The 15,831-nt window shown below is 40.5% G+C and overlaps 1 protein-coding gene across 5 annotated transcripts in view; it reads left to right on the forward strand.

Annotated features, from left to right (window-relative positions):
• Nucleotides 1-15,831, forward strand: part of POPDC1 (popeye domain cAMP effector 1) — a 135,913-nt gene that overhangs the window by 73,440 nt on the left and 46,642 nt on the right. For all 5 annotated transcript variants that reach the window (XM_072141878.1, XM_072141877.1, XM_072141876.1 and 2 more), the window contains one exon: nt 1,896-2,083. In XM_072141878.1, the coding sequence (XP_071997979.1) occupies nt 1,896-2,083 (188 nt within the window). The remainder of the gene's footprint in view (nt 1-1,895; nt 2,084-15,831) is intronic.

Here is a 15,831-nt window from a genome sequence, read left to right on the forward strand (position 1 = left end):
CACTGTTTGGTATGCACGGTCTTTGTGACAGATTGCCCTGTCAAAATAGCTAAAAAAAGAGAATTGAATAAAGTGAAGAGTGAGGTGAAGTGCTATACCTGAATTGATAAAATAGTTCATATGTTAACTTCTACATAGCTTAACTGTGTTACCGCAGTCTCCCCTTTAGGTAAATTCTCTCCACATAGTATGAATAGAATGATTTTCCCGGGTCACAGGGGTAGTGGGAACCATTAATTAGATGTAAGGCAAACAAAAGAAGCTCCTCTAGTAAGACCATAAAAAGTTCATTACTTTGTTTCAAATTGATAAAAAGATGTACAGGCGCGTTTTGTAGTCCTTATTCGTAATGGAGCCACAGCAAGAAGTGAACATATACAGGTAAAGAAGTGGATATGCAACATATCCCACCGGGGCCTGACCTTTTTCAGGTGGCTTGCAATATGGCCTTGTTGCCAGCGATGATCACGGGGTTTGTTATCAGGAGCAGAGGCCTTGTCCATAGCCTGACAGGTCTCCAGCAGGTGTTGTGGAAGGACAGGCTGACAGAGTAGGTTTCTCCCTGGGGCAACGCAAATGTGTAGATAGGGATACCTAGTGATGGAGGATGGAGCATGATGGTTTACAGCCTTATCCAGGGATCACGTTGGTGAAGAAATAACTTACTGCTCTTTATTCAGCTAAAAGCGGGCAACGGCCTTAAACATCAGCAGACTTTAGGTGGTTAGAGGTAGCTGGTTGGAGCAGGTCCGCAGAAAGATGATTGCTCACAGCCTGGTAAAGTATCTTCAGACTGGGCTGGCTGAGTAGGAACAGAGTACTGATGTGGACCTCTGTTCTGGGCCTAGTCTCTTCTGACTGGCCAAGGTGTCAGGCAGCTGGCCTGAGGCACCTCTGCTTCCTAAGACTGGACCTCTGACTCATGACCTCCCAGGCAGATGTTTACAGCTGAAGTTACTAAGTTTACCATGCTAGAGCCTCTGGAGGAGCTGCGCAGGCTCACAAGTCAACTCCTGACAAGGAGAGGGACACTTTCACAAACACCTACCTACCTTGTGCATCGGCAGTGTTGCAGATACACCCACAGAAACACGAAACAGAGCACGCCCCAAGAGGGTGGAGCAAAATTGTGAACGTAATGTCAATCATCACCAAGAGAAAGGTAAAAGCTAAGTAATGAAGAAAAAACATTCTGGGGCATAAAGGACTATAAATATGCAATAAGTATTTACCAAAAATGTAGTAAGTCCATTTTTAAGTTTCATCCATTAGGAAAACAAGTATCCAAGGTCAAATTCCAAAATGTTTTGTGGCCCAATAATGGTCTTCTCCAGTCTCCACCCCTTCTTGGCGCATTTGCGCATTCAATAGCTTGTACTTTCATGGTGGCAAAGGATGGATACTGACTGACATTTAAAGATGGGCGCTCCAGCACTGTTAGGTGCTGCTGTTGGATTCGACCACCAGCACCAACTGATTTTGGGGGAAAACCAAATCAAGCATTTTTTTCCGCATTATGAGAATCAGAGTTGTGAGAAATATATTGTGATAGAAACTAAGTGGCAGCAGTTGGAATTGGGGGGGGGGGGGGGGTTTGTATGGATGTGAAAGTCCCCCATGATGAGGATTGGAATCTCACAGGATAGAATGTGAGGTGGCCAAGAAGCAAACTGGTCAATTAACTGGTAAGGCAGGGCGACAGTATGCTATAGTCACATATGTATTTGGGAGTTATCCACTTGCCACAACCTCTTATGTGTGTCAATTGCTCTATACATTGATAGGAGTAGAAATTTAATTAATATTTGATTGTATGACAATGGAGTAGAAAACATTTATAGTATGGGTTATTGTAATTTTTAAGGAACAATTCTTTTATTCTCTTTTCATTCTAGATCAAAATAGAGAAAGAGCTTAAATGCATCTACCATAAAATGTTTGAACCTCTTCATGTGCCTCCTGAGTTGTTTAAGAGACTAACTGGACAGTTTTGCAATATTCAGACTTTACAAAAGGGACAGACATATGCTGTAGAAGACAAAACGTCCGTTGATGACCGTTTAAGTATACTTCTGAGAGGGAAGTAAGTGACTGCTGATAAGTTTATTTTGTTATTTTGTTTGCCTCAGCTATAGTTGGCTTTGATTACTACAATTATACCCATGTTTAACCCCTTATCACTGACATTTTTTTCAGATTCATGACAAGACTCCATTTTTAGAATCTGACGTGTTACGATATTTGGTTATAACTCTGGAATGCTTTAACATATCTTGGTGATTTTGAGATTGTTTTCTACTGACACATTGTACTTCATGTCGGTTGAAAAATTTAAGTGGTAAATTTTGTTTCACTCCGAAAAGAATTAGCAAAAATTTTTGAAATTCTTAATTTTCCAAGTTATAAATGTTCTGCTCTCTTTGCAGTTAGTCTGACCACCCAAATAACTTGATAACTAACGATTTCCTGTTTTTATGATGGCATGGTTTTTTATGCATCCTCTTGTTATTCTAGGATGTTATTAAAAAAAAAAATTGCCAAGACTCTTGTTTTGAGGGACAACTCAGCTTCGATCGCGGGCGTTTAACCTGTTAAATGACCGTGGCATTTAAACCGCCTGTCAGGGGTCTGAGCACCATGATTGCAGCGCAGGCCCCCCCCCTCCCCCCGACAACAACCCAAACACCCCCTGCGCCGTCTTCTCTGTCATGGCAGCCCTGAGGTCTGATCAGGACGCTAGGGCTGCCTGTAAGATGCCGACTGTGACAGCACCTTAAGGGCACAGTGTCAACCTATGCACGTGCATAGGCTGACACAGCTAATCGCCCTCCAATACATCAGTATTGCAGTGTATTATCGTGAACAAGCAATCAGATGATTGCTAGTTCATGTTACATGGTGGAACTAGTACAAAAAATTGTTATTCAACAAAAAAATAAATTATTAAAAATGCCCATAAGCCCCATAAACATTTAAAGAGACCTATAACGCAAAAAAAGTATAATTAATAACACAAACCCCACATATATACCATCACTGTGTCTGTAACGACCCATAGATTTTAAAAAGATCATTATTGAACCCGCTTGATGAACACGTAGTAAAAAATAGTTAAAAACCCACCATCAATTGATTTTTACCTATTTCATCCCACAAAAAAATGACCCATAGAATATGAGGAACACCATAGGGATACCCTATATGGGGAACACCAAAAAAAAGTTAAAAATCCAGTACAGAATTGATGCATTTCTACTTCTGCCCTCAAATAAAAGTTCATAAACTTTCAACAATAGGACATACCAACCACAAAATAGTTACACTGGAAAAAGCATCTCTTCCCGAAAAAAGCCGTGATGTGGCCCCAACGGAAAAGCTAAAATTTGATAGCCTACAATAGACCAATGAGGAAACTAAAATCCTGGCAGCTGCAGGACACTCCCTCCATTCTGCGCCTTGCCGTGCGCCCCTAAAACAAGTAACGGTCACTTGTGGGGGTCTCTGTACTCGGAAGAAATTGTATAATAAATTTTAAGATGGGTTTTTTCTTTTTATCTTTTGGAAATGTGTACATTTTAGGGCTAAATGAACGTATAATTGGCAAAGTTGACCCATCTAAATTTCACCTCCATTTTGAGTTTATTATCAATCTATTACAATCTTCCTAAAAGCTGTTTATGTTAGTTTGAGGGGTGCAGCTTTGAAAAGCGGTTGATTATATAGGGGTTATTGATGTTCTATATTTAAAATTTAATTAAAAAAAGTATTTACCCCCCAAATAGTCAATTCTGAAAATACAGAAAACCGATATTCAATTTGTAAGCCGCATGACCATCAAAATAAATTACCCAGATTAGATATTAACTTTAATGCCTTTATTCTAACTTTACTAACCCAAGGAAAAGACTATCGATTGAGGAGGAGATCTGAGATTGTAGAGGGCCCACTTCACCAGAAACATCTGTGTCCACTGAAAGTATTTAATGTTATATTACTGTGCCTTTTTGTCCTTGCTCCCTATTATCAATAACTATCGTTTCCCTTTTTTTTTTCCTTGCAATTAACAAGTATTAACCCCAATGACAAGTATTCTAATTTAGGAGGATACACTGCTCTGGTAACTAAGAATATATTCTGAGACAAATACTTCTCTAATACCTGGTCTAAGAAATGAATGCGCTTTTTATTAAGGCTCAATCTGCCTTGATACTGTTGACATATCAACAGTACTTGATACTCAATCTGCCTTGATACTGTTGACAATCTGAGAGTACATAAAAACAGAGTGGTGATAAAACATAAAAGATTGTTTAACAATATTTAGTTTAGTTTAAAAGTGGTAAAGTTGTATCTTGATCTCTAGAAGCTCAGTACATATAGGCCAATAATTGTGATAGTGATCTCTGTTCTCATTCTAACTCTGCACTGATGTGGTTTTGTATGATTGACTGATAAAACTTGAATAGCACTATCGTACTGACCTTAGCAAAAAATCCACTATAAAATATAAAAGTATTTAATTGTAACAACTCTATTTACTAGTTACAGAGTTTAAAAATCAAGACAAGAATAAAACATACTGGAAGAAGAGGCATATGAAAAAGATTAAAGGGAAAAGAGAGAAAAGGGAGAGAATAGGAGAAGGAAGGGGAGAGAGAAAGCTGACAAAAAGATAGCTGTATAAGAACTGTTGTAATACCGTAAGTACAAGATAACTTAGGGGTCCTTTGATGGGCCGTCCTAAGAAACATCAACCAATGGTACCCCGCTTGACAAGGTATTTTGCCCTAAAACAGACCCCAGATAAAAGGGGGAAAATATAAGGAAAGGCAAATCATAACCACGAAACGAGTGAACCGGACTACTTCGGCACTTCAGAGAACTTACACGACAATTCCCTAACCTGCACCCAGGATGCATCTGAACATACAAAAGTAAATACACCATTAAATAGACAGTGTGTGATTCCACCTTTCAGAGAATGCTAGATAAATTAGAAAACAACATTTCTCTAGAGCTTACATCAGCTAATAATACCCACACAGCTTAGCCACAACCTACAATGCCCTGATTGATCTGACATTAGACCTACGGGAGCAACTAGATAAACAAACATCAAAAATTTGTGACTTGGAAGATAGTTTGAGGCGGAACACTTTAAGCATTAGAGGTATTTCAGAGCCTGTTAAAAATGTAGAACTTGCAAAGTTTATTTGGGAACTGTTCTCAAAAATTCTACCGGATAGTACCTACACAGATTTAACAATAGATGGGGCACACCAACTTATTAAACCAAAATTTCTGCCATCTTCAGTACCACCAGATGTCTTGGTTAGTGTTCACTTTTTTCATATAAAAGAGGAAGTACTATATCAAATGAGACAAATGCCCACTGCCAGAAAAATTCAAAGATATTAAGATCTTCCAAGACCGATCTACTGCCACACTAGCAAAGGAATTAAAAGAATTTACACTAACCCTCAGTGAGAATGGTGTACAATATAAATGGGGACAACCCTTCAAACTAATTTTTGAAAAAAATTATACCCTATATGTTTGTACATCTACTAGTGAACTCGCTGAATTATTTAAAAAATGGGATTGGCCAACAACAGGTAGACATGGAAGTACCCAAAAGTAAAATCCCAAATAAGCTTACAGTGGACTAGGTAAAAACATAACTATTTAATCTAGTCTTTCTTTTTGTATTACTATTTAGGCTAAGCAAAAGCAACTCAAATTATACACTGTAAGCCGATACCAGGGTTTACTATGCTATAGAAGAGATGTAATGGAATGAAACCAAAAGGCTTTTGATCCCACAACTTTTTGTTTTTTTTGTTGATTGTTTAAAATTTGAGAGTTCAAACTATACTGTATGATAGAACATGGATTTTAAAGCGAACAGTATATCATGTTACATTTTTTTATGTCAAATTCTGGTTCTTTTAAAACAATAATAAAGGGGGAAAAAGGAAGAAAAACAATAATAAACTACAACTAAGTGAATGTAAATAGCGATTTTATCATAATTAAAGCAATCAGTAAATGTTAATGGTCTAAACTACCCTTATAAGAGAGCCCTAGCTTGGGAAACTATTACAGTTTCAAATTGTAATATTGTATTTTTCAGGAAACCCATTTGGTGGAGAGCGATCAAAAGAGATTCTGTAATATCAAATTTCCTCAAATATACCTGCCAGCCTCCCGTAGTGTATAGCCTGCCAGCCAAAGAAAAAAGCAGGAGTACATCATAGTAGAAGGGAAATTAATAATATAACATTCACCTTGGTGAATTTGTATGCCCCCAATAGATGTCAAACAAAATTTTTGCGCAATCTAATAAAAACACTCAAGATATTTAAGCAATCGAATATCATTATAGGAGGAGATTTCTTTTTTTTTTTTTTTTTTAACTTAATTTTTTATTAAAGTTTTGTTTTTCATCCCATTACAAAATATTACATCACAATATAGAGACAATGAACAGTATAGCTCTTGATTTGCATATAAGTATAACTGTCTTTACAAAATGAAATGGAATTAACATACAGTGTAAACTTATAACATTTAACAAAGTCAACAATTGTTTAAAACTTTATTCTTCCAATCCTCACTTGACTAGTGCACTTTATTATTTTACTCCAAAGGGAAAGACAAGATTGAGGTATATATCATTCGCTCCAAGATGAAACAACATGACAAAAATGATTCACTTAACCTTTTGACCTCTTTACCCACTCGGTTTCTCAGTCGGATAATCCAGTAATACAGGGAGATAATGCTGGATATAGGGACAGCCAAGAATCCCATGTTTCATGGAAAGCCTGCGATGTTTGATTCCTTAAAGCTAGAAGTCGTTCGAAAGTACTATGCTCAGCTAGCTTATCTAATAATATTGCACTTGTGGGTGCGTTTGGGGATTTCCAACTCCTGGCAATTAATAATTTTGCTGTCAGAATTATGTGCCCCACCATACATCTGGCTTTCCTGGGGATGGAATCTATATCCACTCCCAAGACCGCCAATCCAGGGTTAAGTGGAATATTGCATTTTGCTACTGCCATGCACATCTGAAAAACTTCCTTCCAAAATTGTGCTAACGAGGGGCAATTCCAGAATGTATGTAATAAGGAACCTTCCCCCCCACAATTTCTCCAGCATTGGCCGGAGGAACCTGGATATATCTTCGCTATTCTTGTTGGAGTCAGGTACCATCTTGTTAATATTTTATAATGAACCTCTAATAAATTTGCATTTTTAGTAGCTTTTTTGGCCCAGTAGCATGCTGTGTTCCATTTTTTTTGAGAAATATTAGTATTTAATTCCATTTGCCATTTGGATATTGTCGGAATCTTATTGTTTCCTAACTCTCCTTGGCAAGCATTATATAAGTATCTAATCTTCTGTTCTTTCACCTCTACTGATTCTGTTATCAGATCATAAAGTGGAATTGGTAGTGTTGCTTTATGCACTCCTGTGTTTCTCAGTAAGTGTGTTACCTGAGAGTAGAGGTACGCGTCTCTGCTGGATAAGAGGAATTTCTGGGTGGCTTCTTGATATGACATTAGATTATTTTGGTTATATAAGTCTCCCACATATTTTATACCTTGAGACGCCCATCTATCCATAGAGATACCCGGGATGACATATTCCAAAACCTGTATAGGGACTTGGATGTCCCTACCCGGTGTTGAGGATGGGAAGGATTTTGTTAGGTTCTCCCATACATCCAATGTCACTTTAATTGTGGGAAAACTATATTCAGATATTTTTGTTAAGGGAAAACAGGCTCTAGCTAATAAAAGATTGTGAAGGGATTTCCCTCCTGACATATGTGATTCGATCATCGGCCAGCTTGAGTTATTAGAATATGCGTTCCATTTCCTAATTTGATGACCAACTATTGCCCTGTAATAGTTGGAGAGGTTTGGTACCCCCATTCCACCTCTTTCTTTTGTGGCTGTGATTATTTTTGCTGCTACCCTCGGTTTCTTATTGTTCCATATGAAATTTGAGAGCATTTTCTGTAATTTATTTAGTAGGCTATTTGGGAGTGGTACTATAAGAGTTCGAAAAAGATAGAGTATTTTAGGTAAGGTCATCATCTTAAATAGTACTATGCGACCCATCCATGATGGTTCTTGCTTAGAAAATACTTCTAGTTCCTTAGTCAGATCTACTATTAGAGGATCATAGTTAATTTTTACTATATGTTTCAGCGGGCTGCAAAGTTTAATCCCTAGATAAGGCACAAATGAATCTGCCCATTGGAATTTAAACTCTTTCATAATGCTCTGTTTAACTTGTCTAGGACAATTTATTCCCAGAATCTGGCATTTGGTAATGTTTATCTTATAATAAGATATCTCTCCAAACGCATTTAAGACCTTTTGTGTCTCTCTCAGGGAGGTGTGTACTGAGGATAATGTTAAAATGACATCGTCTGCGAACAGACCCAACTTATGTTGTCTCATCCCCGCTGCTATGCCTGAAATATTTGAGTTAGTTCGTATACTCTCTGCTAGTGGTTCCATGACCAGTACGAATATGATTGGGGATAGTGGGCATCCTTGCCGTGTTCCATTTGTTATATGGAATCTGTCCGAGTAGTATCCATTGGCCAATACTTTTGCTGTGGGGCACGAGTATAGTGATTTAATTGCATTCAGTATGGGGCCTTGAAATCCGAATTTGTCCAATACCGAAAAAGCGTATTCCCAGTGTATCCTGTCGAACGCCTTCTCCGCATCCAAGGTGAGAAGCAGAGAAGGCGTCCCGGACTTTTCCATCACTGATATTAAATCAATTATCCTTCTAGTCCCATCCGGGGCCTGTCTCCCTTTCGTGAACCCCACTTGGTCATTGTGAATCAATTTAGGGATTATCTCGATAAGCCTCCCTGCTATTATCTTGGCATATAATTTGGTATCACTGTTCAATAGTGATATGGGTCTGAAATTTGGGGGGGAGGTGGGGTCTTTACCTGGTTTTGGCAGAGTGGTTATGGTAGCTTCTAGCATTTCTTGAGGCATGGACCCTGTTTGTCTAGCTTTGTTAAATATCAATGCCATATATGGGACTAGAAGATGATGAAATTTTGAATAGTATTCGTTGGAGAAACCATCTGGGCCTGGTGCTTTATGTTTTTTGGATTTTTTAATGGCTTCTGTAATTTCTTCTACTGTGAAGGGTTTATTTAGATTATCCAATTGGGTAGCTGTAAGTGTTGGTAAAGATAACCTCGTAAGGAAATTATTTATTCCCTGCTTTGTGGGTTGTATAGTATTTGACTCATGTTTCAAGTTATACAAAGACTCATAATAGTCTCTGAATAAATTTGCTATTTTAAGAGGATGCGTTTCTTTTTTGGGTGGATTTGTACTACTATATAGGAACGGTATTTTGTTTTTGACCCTTTTGGGTTTAACTCTATTTGCCATGTATCTACTTGGCCTGTTATTTGACGTGTAGTATGAGGCCCTCATAGAGGTCATATTCTTATCATATTCTGACAACAAGGCTGCTCTCAAAGCTTGTCTGGTTTCCGTTATTTGAATGTGAATGGACGTCGTATTCGAGTGTTGTGCTTCTTTTTCAAGGTTTTTTAGTTTGTTAAGTATGTCTGATACTGTTTTTTCCCTTTTCCTGTTATGTTGTATTTCCATTTGAATTAATTTGCCTCTTACCGCTACTTTATGCGAATGCCATAAATTAAATATATCCACTTCTAGATTTACATTATGGTGGAAATAATCTAATATTGCTTGCGTGATCTTTCTTTGGAAGAAAGGGATATTATATAAAAATGGTTGATTCCGCCAACTACGTTGGTTGGGGATAAGATGGGAAAAAGACAGTGTGGTGAATATTGGAGCGTGGTCCGACCACGTTGTGGATCCTATTTTGGAGTTACATATTTGGGTCAATGCATCTCTGTCCGCTAAGCAAAGATCTATCCTTGTGAAAGACCTGTGTCTATGTGAATAGAAGGTGAATTCTTTTGCAGAAGAATTTAGACAGCGGAATGAGTCATATAGCCTTTCACCATGAAGCCAAGCCTTTAGGGATGGAGGGGGTAACCTGCCCTTGCCTGTTGTATCCATTAGAGGATCAGGGATAATATTAAAGTCCCCTAGAATTAGTAATTTGCCCTTCCCTCTTTTTCTTACTTTTCTAAGAGTTTTGCTTAAGAATTTTCTTTGCCCACTATTTGGGGCATATATATTCACAATAGTGAAGGGAATATTGTTTATATTGCAAACAAGGGCAATGTACCTTCCTGCTTCATCTTTTAAAACATCTATTATACTTAAATCAACATCTGATTTAATTGCAATTAAAACTCCAGCTTTCTTAGCCTGGGAATTGGACATGTAAATATGTGGGTAGTCCCTGTTTGAGAATTGTGGGAAGTTTCCTTCCATAAAGTGCGTCTCCTGGAGACATATAATATTGGCCTTAGCCTTTTTGGCATCATTCCATACTGATGCTCTTTTAAAGGGAGAATTGAGCCCCTTAACATTAAGACTCATTATGTTAACTGACATTTTGTTTTACTGGTAAAAGGCTACATGACTTTATATCTATTTCCTTGATATTGTTATTCATCTTATTTATTTTCCCTATGGTGTGCACTGACGGTATGTTGACTAGTGAGGATTTGAACATAACAACATTACAATTAAAACCATTTAGATTGTAAAACAACTTAGTGAAGGCCGGGATTATCTCATCCTGCTGCCCCCACCAATTAAACTTAACACAAACTTCTGACATAGCCAAGAGGGCTATTGTGAACAGTGCAGGATTACTGTATACCTGCATCGAATTTTGGGGATAAAGTCCACCTGTAAGTCCTTCCTGACCTAAAGGAAAAAAGACATTGAAAACCATATTGTGCACCAAACAATCATGCTACTTGCCAGTCCTTAGTAATTTCTGATATCTTCTGAGCTGCCGGGATCGCATCCATACCTTCTATTGTGAGGCCCCATGACTGGATAAGCTTGATTCCCTCTTCTGGCTTTGCTAGCACATGCGTTGTGCCCTCTCGTCTGATGATTAATTTCGTGGGGAAGCCCCATTTGTATAGTATCTCGTTTTTCCGTAGAGTTGTTGTCACGGTTGCAAACTTTTTCCTTGCTAGAAGCGTCGCTTGCGATAGGTCTGCATACACTTTGATATGTGCATAAGGCTCTGGCAGCTTTTGCATTCTTTTTGATTGTAGCATTAATGCATCCTTTGTGTGAAAATAGTGCAATCTGGCAATGGCATCTCTAGGCAAATTATCTGGTACTGATTTCGGTTTGGGCAATCTATGTGCCCTATCTATAAGGCACTCTGTTAGTTGCAAAGCAGGGAGAGTAGTATGCAAAAGTTCTGTGAGAAAATTCTTCAGCTCTGACTGGGAAACTGACTCTGGGACGCCTCTGAATTTTACATTATTGCGCCTTCCACGGTCCTCCATATCAGCCATTTTTAACTTCATAACCTCTACTTCTTCTTCTAATGCATAATGGGCTTCAATTAGCTCGTTATGTGAGCTTGTAACTTCTCCCATTTTATTTTCTAGGTGATCGACCCTTGCTCCCAGTTCTTCTACTTCTGCTGTGGTTTGGTTAAGCATCAGTGTAAAGTCCTTATGTATAGAACCTCTAAGGGCTAGCATCATTCTCTTAATAAAGGTCTCAGAAGCTGGTTGTTCTGTAGACGGGAGATCTTGTAACGGGTCTTGCTCGTTCTCACCTGTTTCCTCCATGACATGAGCTTCCTCTCCATAAGCGTCTGACCACCGGGGTCTTTGTTTGTCCGGGCTGCTGCTGGGGGAGTATGACTGCCGCGTGTCGTCCGGCGCCATTTTGGAGCTTCCACCTCCAGCTTGTCGTTTCTCCCGCACCGTATCCGGTAGCCGTGTTGGCGCAATATCTCGGCTCTGCGGTGACCCCGAGCTTCTCTGTTGCCCCTGTGAGCCTGCCGAGGAGAACGATGTGGTTGGCGAGCCCGCTTTGCTTCTCATCTCCTCGTGCTTTGAGCTGTCATCGCCATCTTGGAGAACTTCCTGGGAGCCGTTTCGGGCCGAGAAGAAGTCTGTGAGACGCTTTGGCCCGCTTTTAGTGATTCTTTTTCGGGCCGGCATGTTCTCCTCTTGATCTCCGTCGCCCACAAGGTAAGTTTTTAGTTTGGTGCCGCTTTAATTCGTAGCTTCTTTAGGTCAGGAGAGCGGAGCACTGAACTACACGTCTGCTCCCGAGCTCATCCAGGCCACGCCCCCTTTATAGGAGGAGATTTCAATAGTATAATATTATAATAAACCATGAAAGATGTCTCAAATCCTGAAAGACCTCTTCTACAGTAATAAATAAAAATATAATTATGGAACATTATTTAGATATTACCTGGGGATATATAGACATTCACAAGAAAGAGACTATGTATTTGGGAACTATAAAGGAAGATAAACCGAATATTTTTCACGAAATGCAGGCTCTGCTTAGCTCCTAGCCTGTGGTGTGCCCATAAGATGGTTATGAGAGTGCGGACAAAGAAAATACAAAGGAAAAAAAAGAAAACAGAAATTAAAACTTGCATCACACCGTATTTACTCGAGTATAAGCCGGCCTGAGTATAAGCCAAAACCCCTAATTTTAACACAAATAAAATGGAAAAACCTATTGGCATTGGTCACAGCCCCCCCAGTATTTAGCCTGCCAGCCCCTGTAGTATATAGCCTTCCCAGCCACCGTAGTATGTGGCCTGCCCAGGCCCTGTAGTATATAGCCTGCCAGCCCCCCGTAGTATATGGCCTGCCACCCCCCGTAGTGTATATCCTGCCACCCCCCGTAGTGTATAGCCTGCCACCCCCCGTAGTGTATAGCCTGCCACCCCCCCGTAGTGTATAGCCTGCCACCCCCCCATAGTGTATAGCCTGCCACCCCCCGTAGTGTATAGCCTGCCACCCCCCGTAGTGTATAGCCTGCCACCCCCCCTGTAGTGTATAGCCTGCCACCCCCCCTGTAGTGTATAGCCTGCCAGCCCCCCTTAGTGTATAGCCTTCCACCCCCGTAGTGTATAGCCTGCCACCCCCCGTAGTGTATAGCCTGCCACCCCCCGTAGTGTATAGCCTGCCAGCCCCCCGTAGTGTATAGCCTGCCAGCCCCCCGTAGTGTATAGCCTGCCAGCCCCCCCGTAGTGTATAGCCTGCCAGCCCCCCCGTAGTGTATGGCCTGCCAGCCCCCCCGTAGTGTATGGCCTGCCAGCCCCCCCGTAGTGTATGGCCTGCCAGCCCCCCCCCCCCGCAGTGTATGGCCGGCCAGCCCCCCCCCGCACCCCGCAGTGTATGGCCGGCCAGCCCCCCACAGCAGTGTATGGCCGGCCAGCCCCCACGCAGTGTATGGCCTGGAGCCCCTGCCCCCATGTAGTGATGTAGTGCCTGTAGGAAAAAAAATGTACTCTCCTTCCGACGCCCCACCCCGCCCCCACCTCCGGCAGGTCCTCTTCTATCCATTGCGGCATCAGCTCTGCGTCCTCGCTCACTGACATCATAGTGTGTGCCGATTCCTGTGACGAACCGCAGAGACACAAAGCCGATGCCGGAGCTGCGATGGATGGAAGAGGACCTGCCAGGGGGCGTCGGAAGGTGAGTACACATTTTGTGTTTTTCTTGACTTAGAGTATAAGCCAAGTTTGAGTTTATAAACCATGACTCAGCTTATACACAAGTATATATGGTACTTTTTAGGAGGGTAATAATTCAATAATTTTACAATTTTCAGTGTTTCAAATGTTCTATTGTTTAGACAAAAAGTCATACCCCAAATGTCTTTTTGTACAAACCTTTTGCTATTTTTTTTAACATTCTTTATTCAAGTATCATATGTCAAAAACAGCTTTTAAGTAACAAGAATGAAGTACATAGTAGTAATAATAGTAATAATTCTTTATTTAGCGCTGCACAAAGCATGCCAAATTGGTCTCTGTCCCCATGGGGCTCACAATCAAAAGAAAAGTACAACGCCCAGGCGTTGGCGTCTCAGTGAATAGCCATTATTGCCTAGTGTGGACTTTCTTATGGACAATGGCATATCGCGCCAAAGTTTGGTGATGTATTTATGATTCCTTGTCATGTAATGCATTCTTATATATAAGAAGGTTGAATATATTTGTGGTCTCGATATTATTTTAAAAAATCGCTATGAAAAAAACAGGAAGTGAGAACCCGTGTTACTAGACCAGTGTACACACTAAGGCTACATTCACACTGCCGTATCGAGGACATATATAGGGCCGACGTATATACGGCCGATATACGTCCTGCATAGACGGCAATGGGCGCCCGGCGCCCTATGAGAGCAGTACGGTCCCGCACACGTGCGGCACCGTACCGCTCTGTACCCGGGAAAAAGATAGGACCTGTCCTATCTTTTCCCATAATACGGCGCCGTGCGCAATGTATCTCTATGGAGAGGGGGGGGGGGGGTGAGCTGCGCTCACCTCCTCCTCCTCTCCTCGTGCACTGCCGTTGCCTTCTACGGTACGGGCGGGCAACGGCAGTGTGAATGTAGCCTAAGAGTCAAAATACGGGGCCTGATTTTTGTATTAGTTTACAATGTTTTCATACATTTACAAAAATTAAAACCTCTGCGTTTTGTCGTCTTCTGGCGCTAATAACTTTTTTATACTTTGGTGTACAGAGCTTTGGGAGTCGTTGTTTTTTGCGGCTTTTGATGACATTTACAATGTTATAATTTTTAGGACTGTACAGCCTTTTGATCCCCATTTATAGAATTTTTTTTTTTTTTTTTTTTTAATGGCAAAAAAGTGTCATTTTTGACTTTGGGCGCGATTTTCCGTTACAGGGTTAAACGCAGTGAAAAATCATTATATTCTGATGGGGCATTTTCGGACACAACGATACCTAATGTGTTTAGGATTTTTACTGTTTATTTATATTTATATCAGTTCTAAGGAAAGTGGGTGATTTTTATCATTTTTTATTTTTTTTTATTTTTACTATTTTTCAGACTCCCTAGGGTACTTTAGCCCTAGGTTTTCTGTAAGATTCTACAGTATGGCAGTATATGGAGATCTCACTCCTCATTCATTACAATGTGCTGATAGCACATTGTAATGAATGGGTTAACCCAAAGATGCCTCGGGTCTTCAAAACAACCGAGAATGCCATGGCGACAGATCGCCGCTCCCCGATGACGTCACTCCCCGGGTGCGTCGCCCATGCAGCTTCGCCGGTGGCGATCAGCGGGAAAACGCCCGCAATCGGTGCTGGCACCAATCGCGTGTGTTAGCGGTAAGCCTTTGCTGCAATATGTGGCAAAGACTTACCGGCTATGGAGAGGGCTTAGCCTGTGAGCCCTCTCCATGCAACCGCACCCGGCATGTGACGTAGTATTACATCACATGTCAGTAAGGGGTTAAATGTACACATTCAGGAGAAATGAAGGTAAATATACATAAAAAAATTTTAGGCCTGATTCTTCCGAGTACAGCAATACCTGATGTGGATGTCAACTGCTGTTTTGCCGCACTGAAATGTTCAAAACAAAGTTCTATTGGGTTTTTGGCAGACTGATTTGGCTACAAATGTTTTGTGGTGCCACAGCGTGCTTGAAGGGTCCCTGAAGTAACAGTACAATAAAAAATAAATAAATATGTCGCCATTTTGGAAACTACACTCCTAAATGTATTTATCTAGGGCTGTAGTGAGCATTTAACCCAAACATGCTGGCAACAATGTAAAACAGAATAAATGGTGCAGATTAAAAATTGCCTTGCAAATTTTTTCTCAAATATGCCATTTTAGTGGCAAATATA

The sequence above is a fragment of the Engystomops pustulosus genome, chromosome 3 (assembly GCF_040894005.1).
Source record: "Engystomops pustulosus chromosome 3, aEngPut4.maternal, whole genome shotgun sequence".
In the NCBI taxonomy this organism is placed as follows: Eukaryota; Metazoa; Chordata; class Amphibia; order Anura; family Leptodactylidae; genus Engystomops; species Engystomops pustulosus.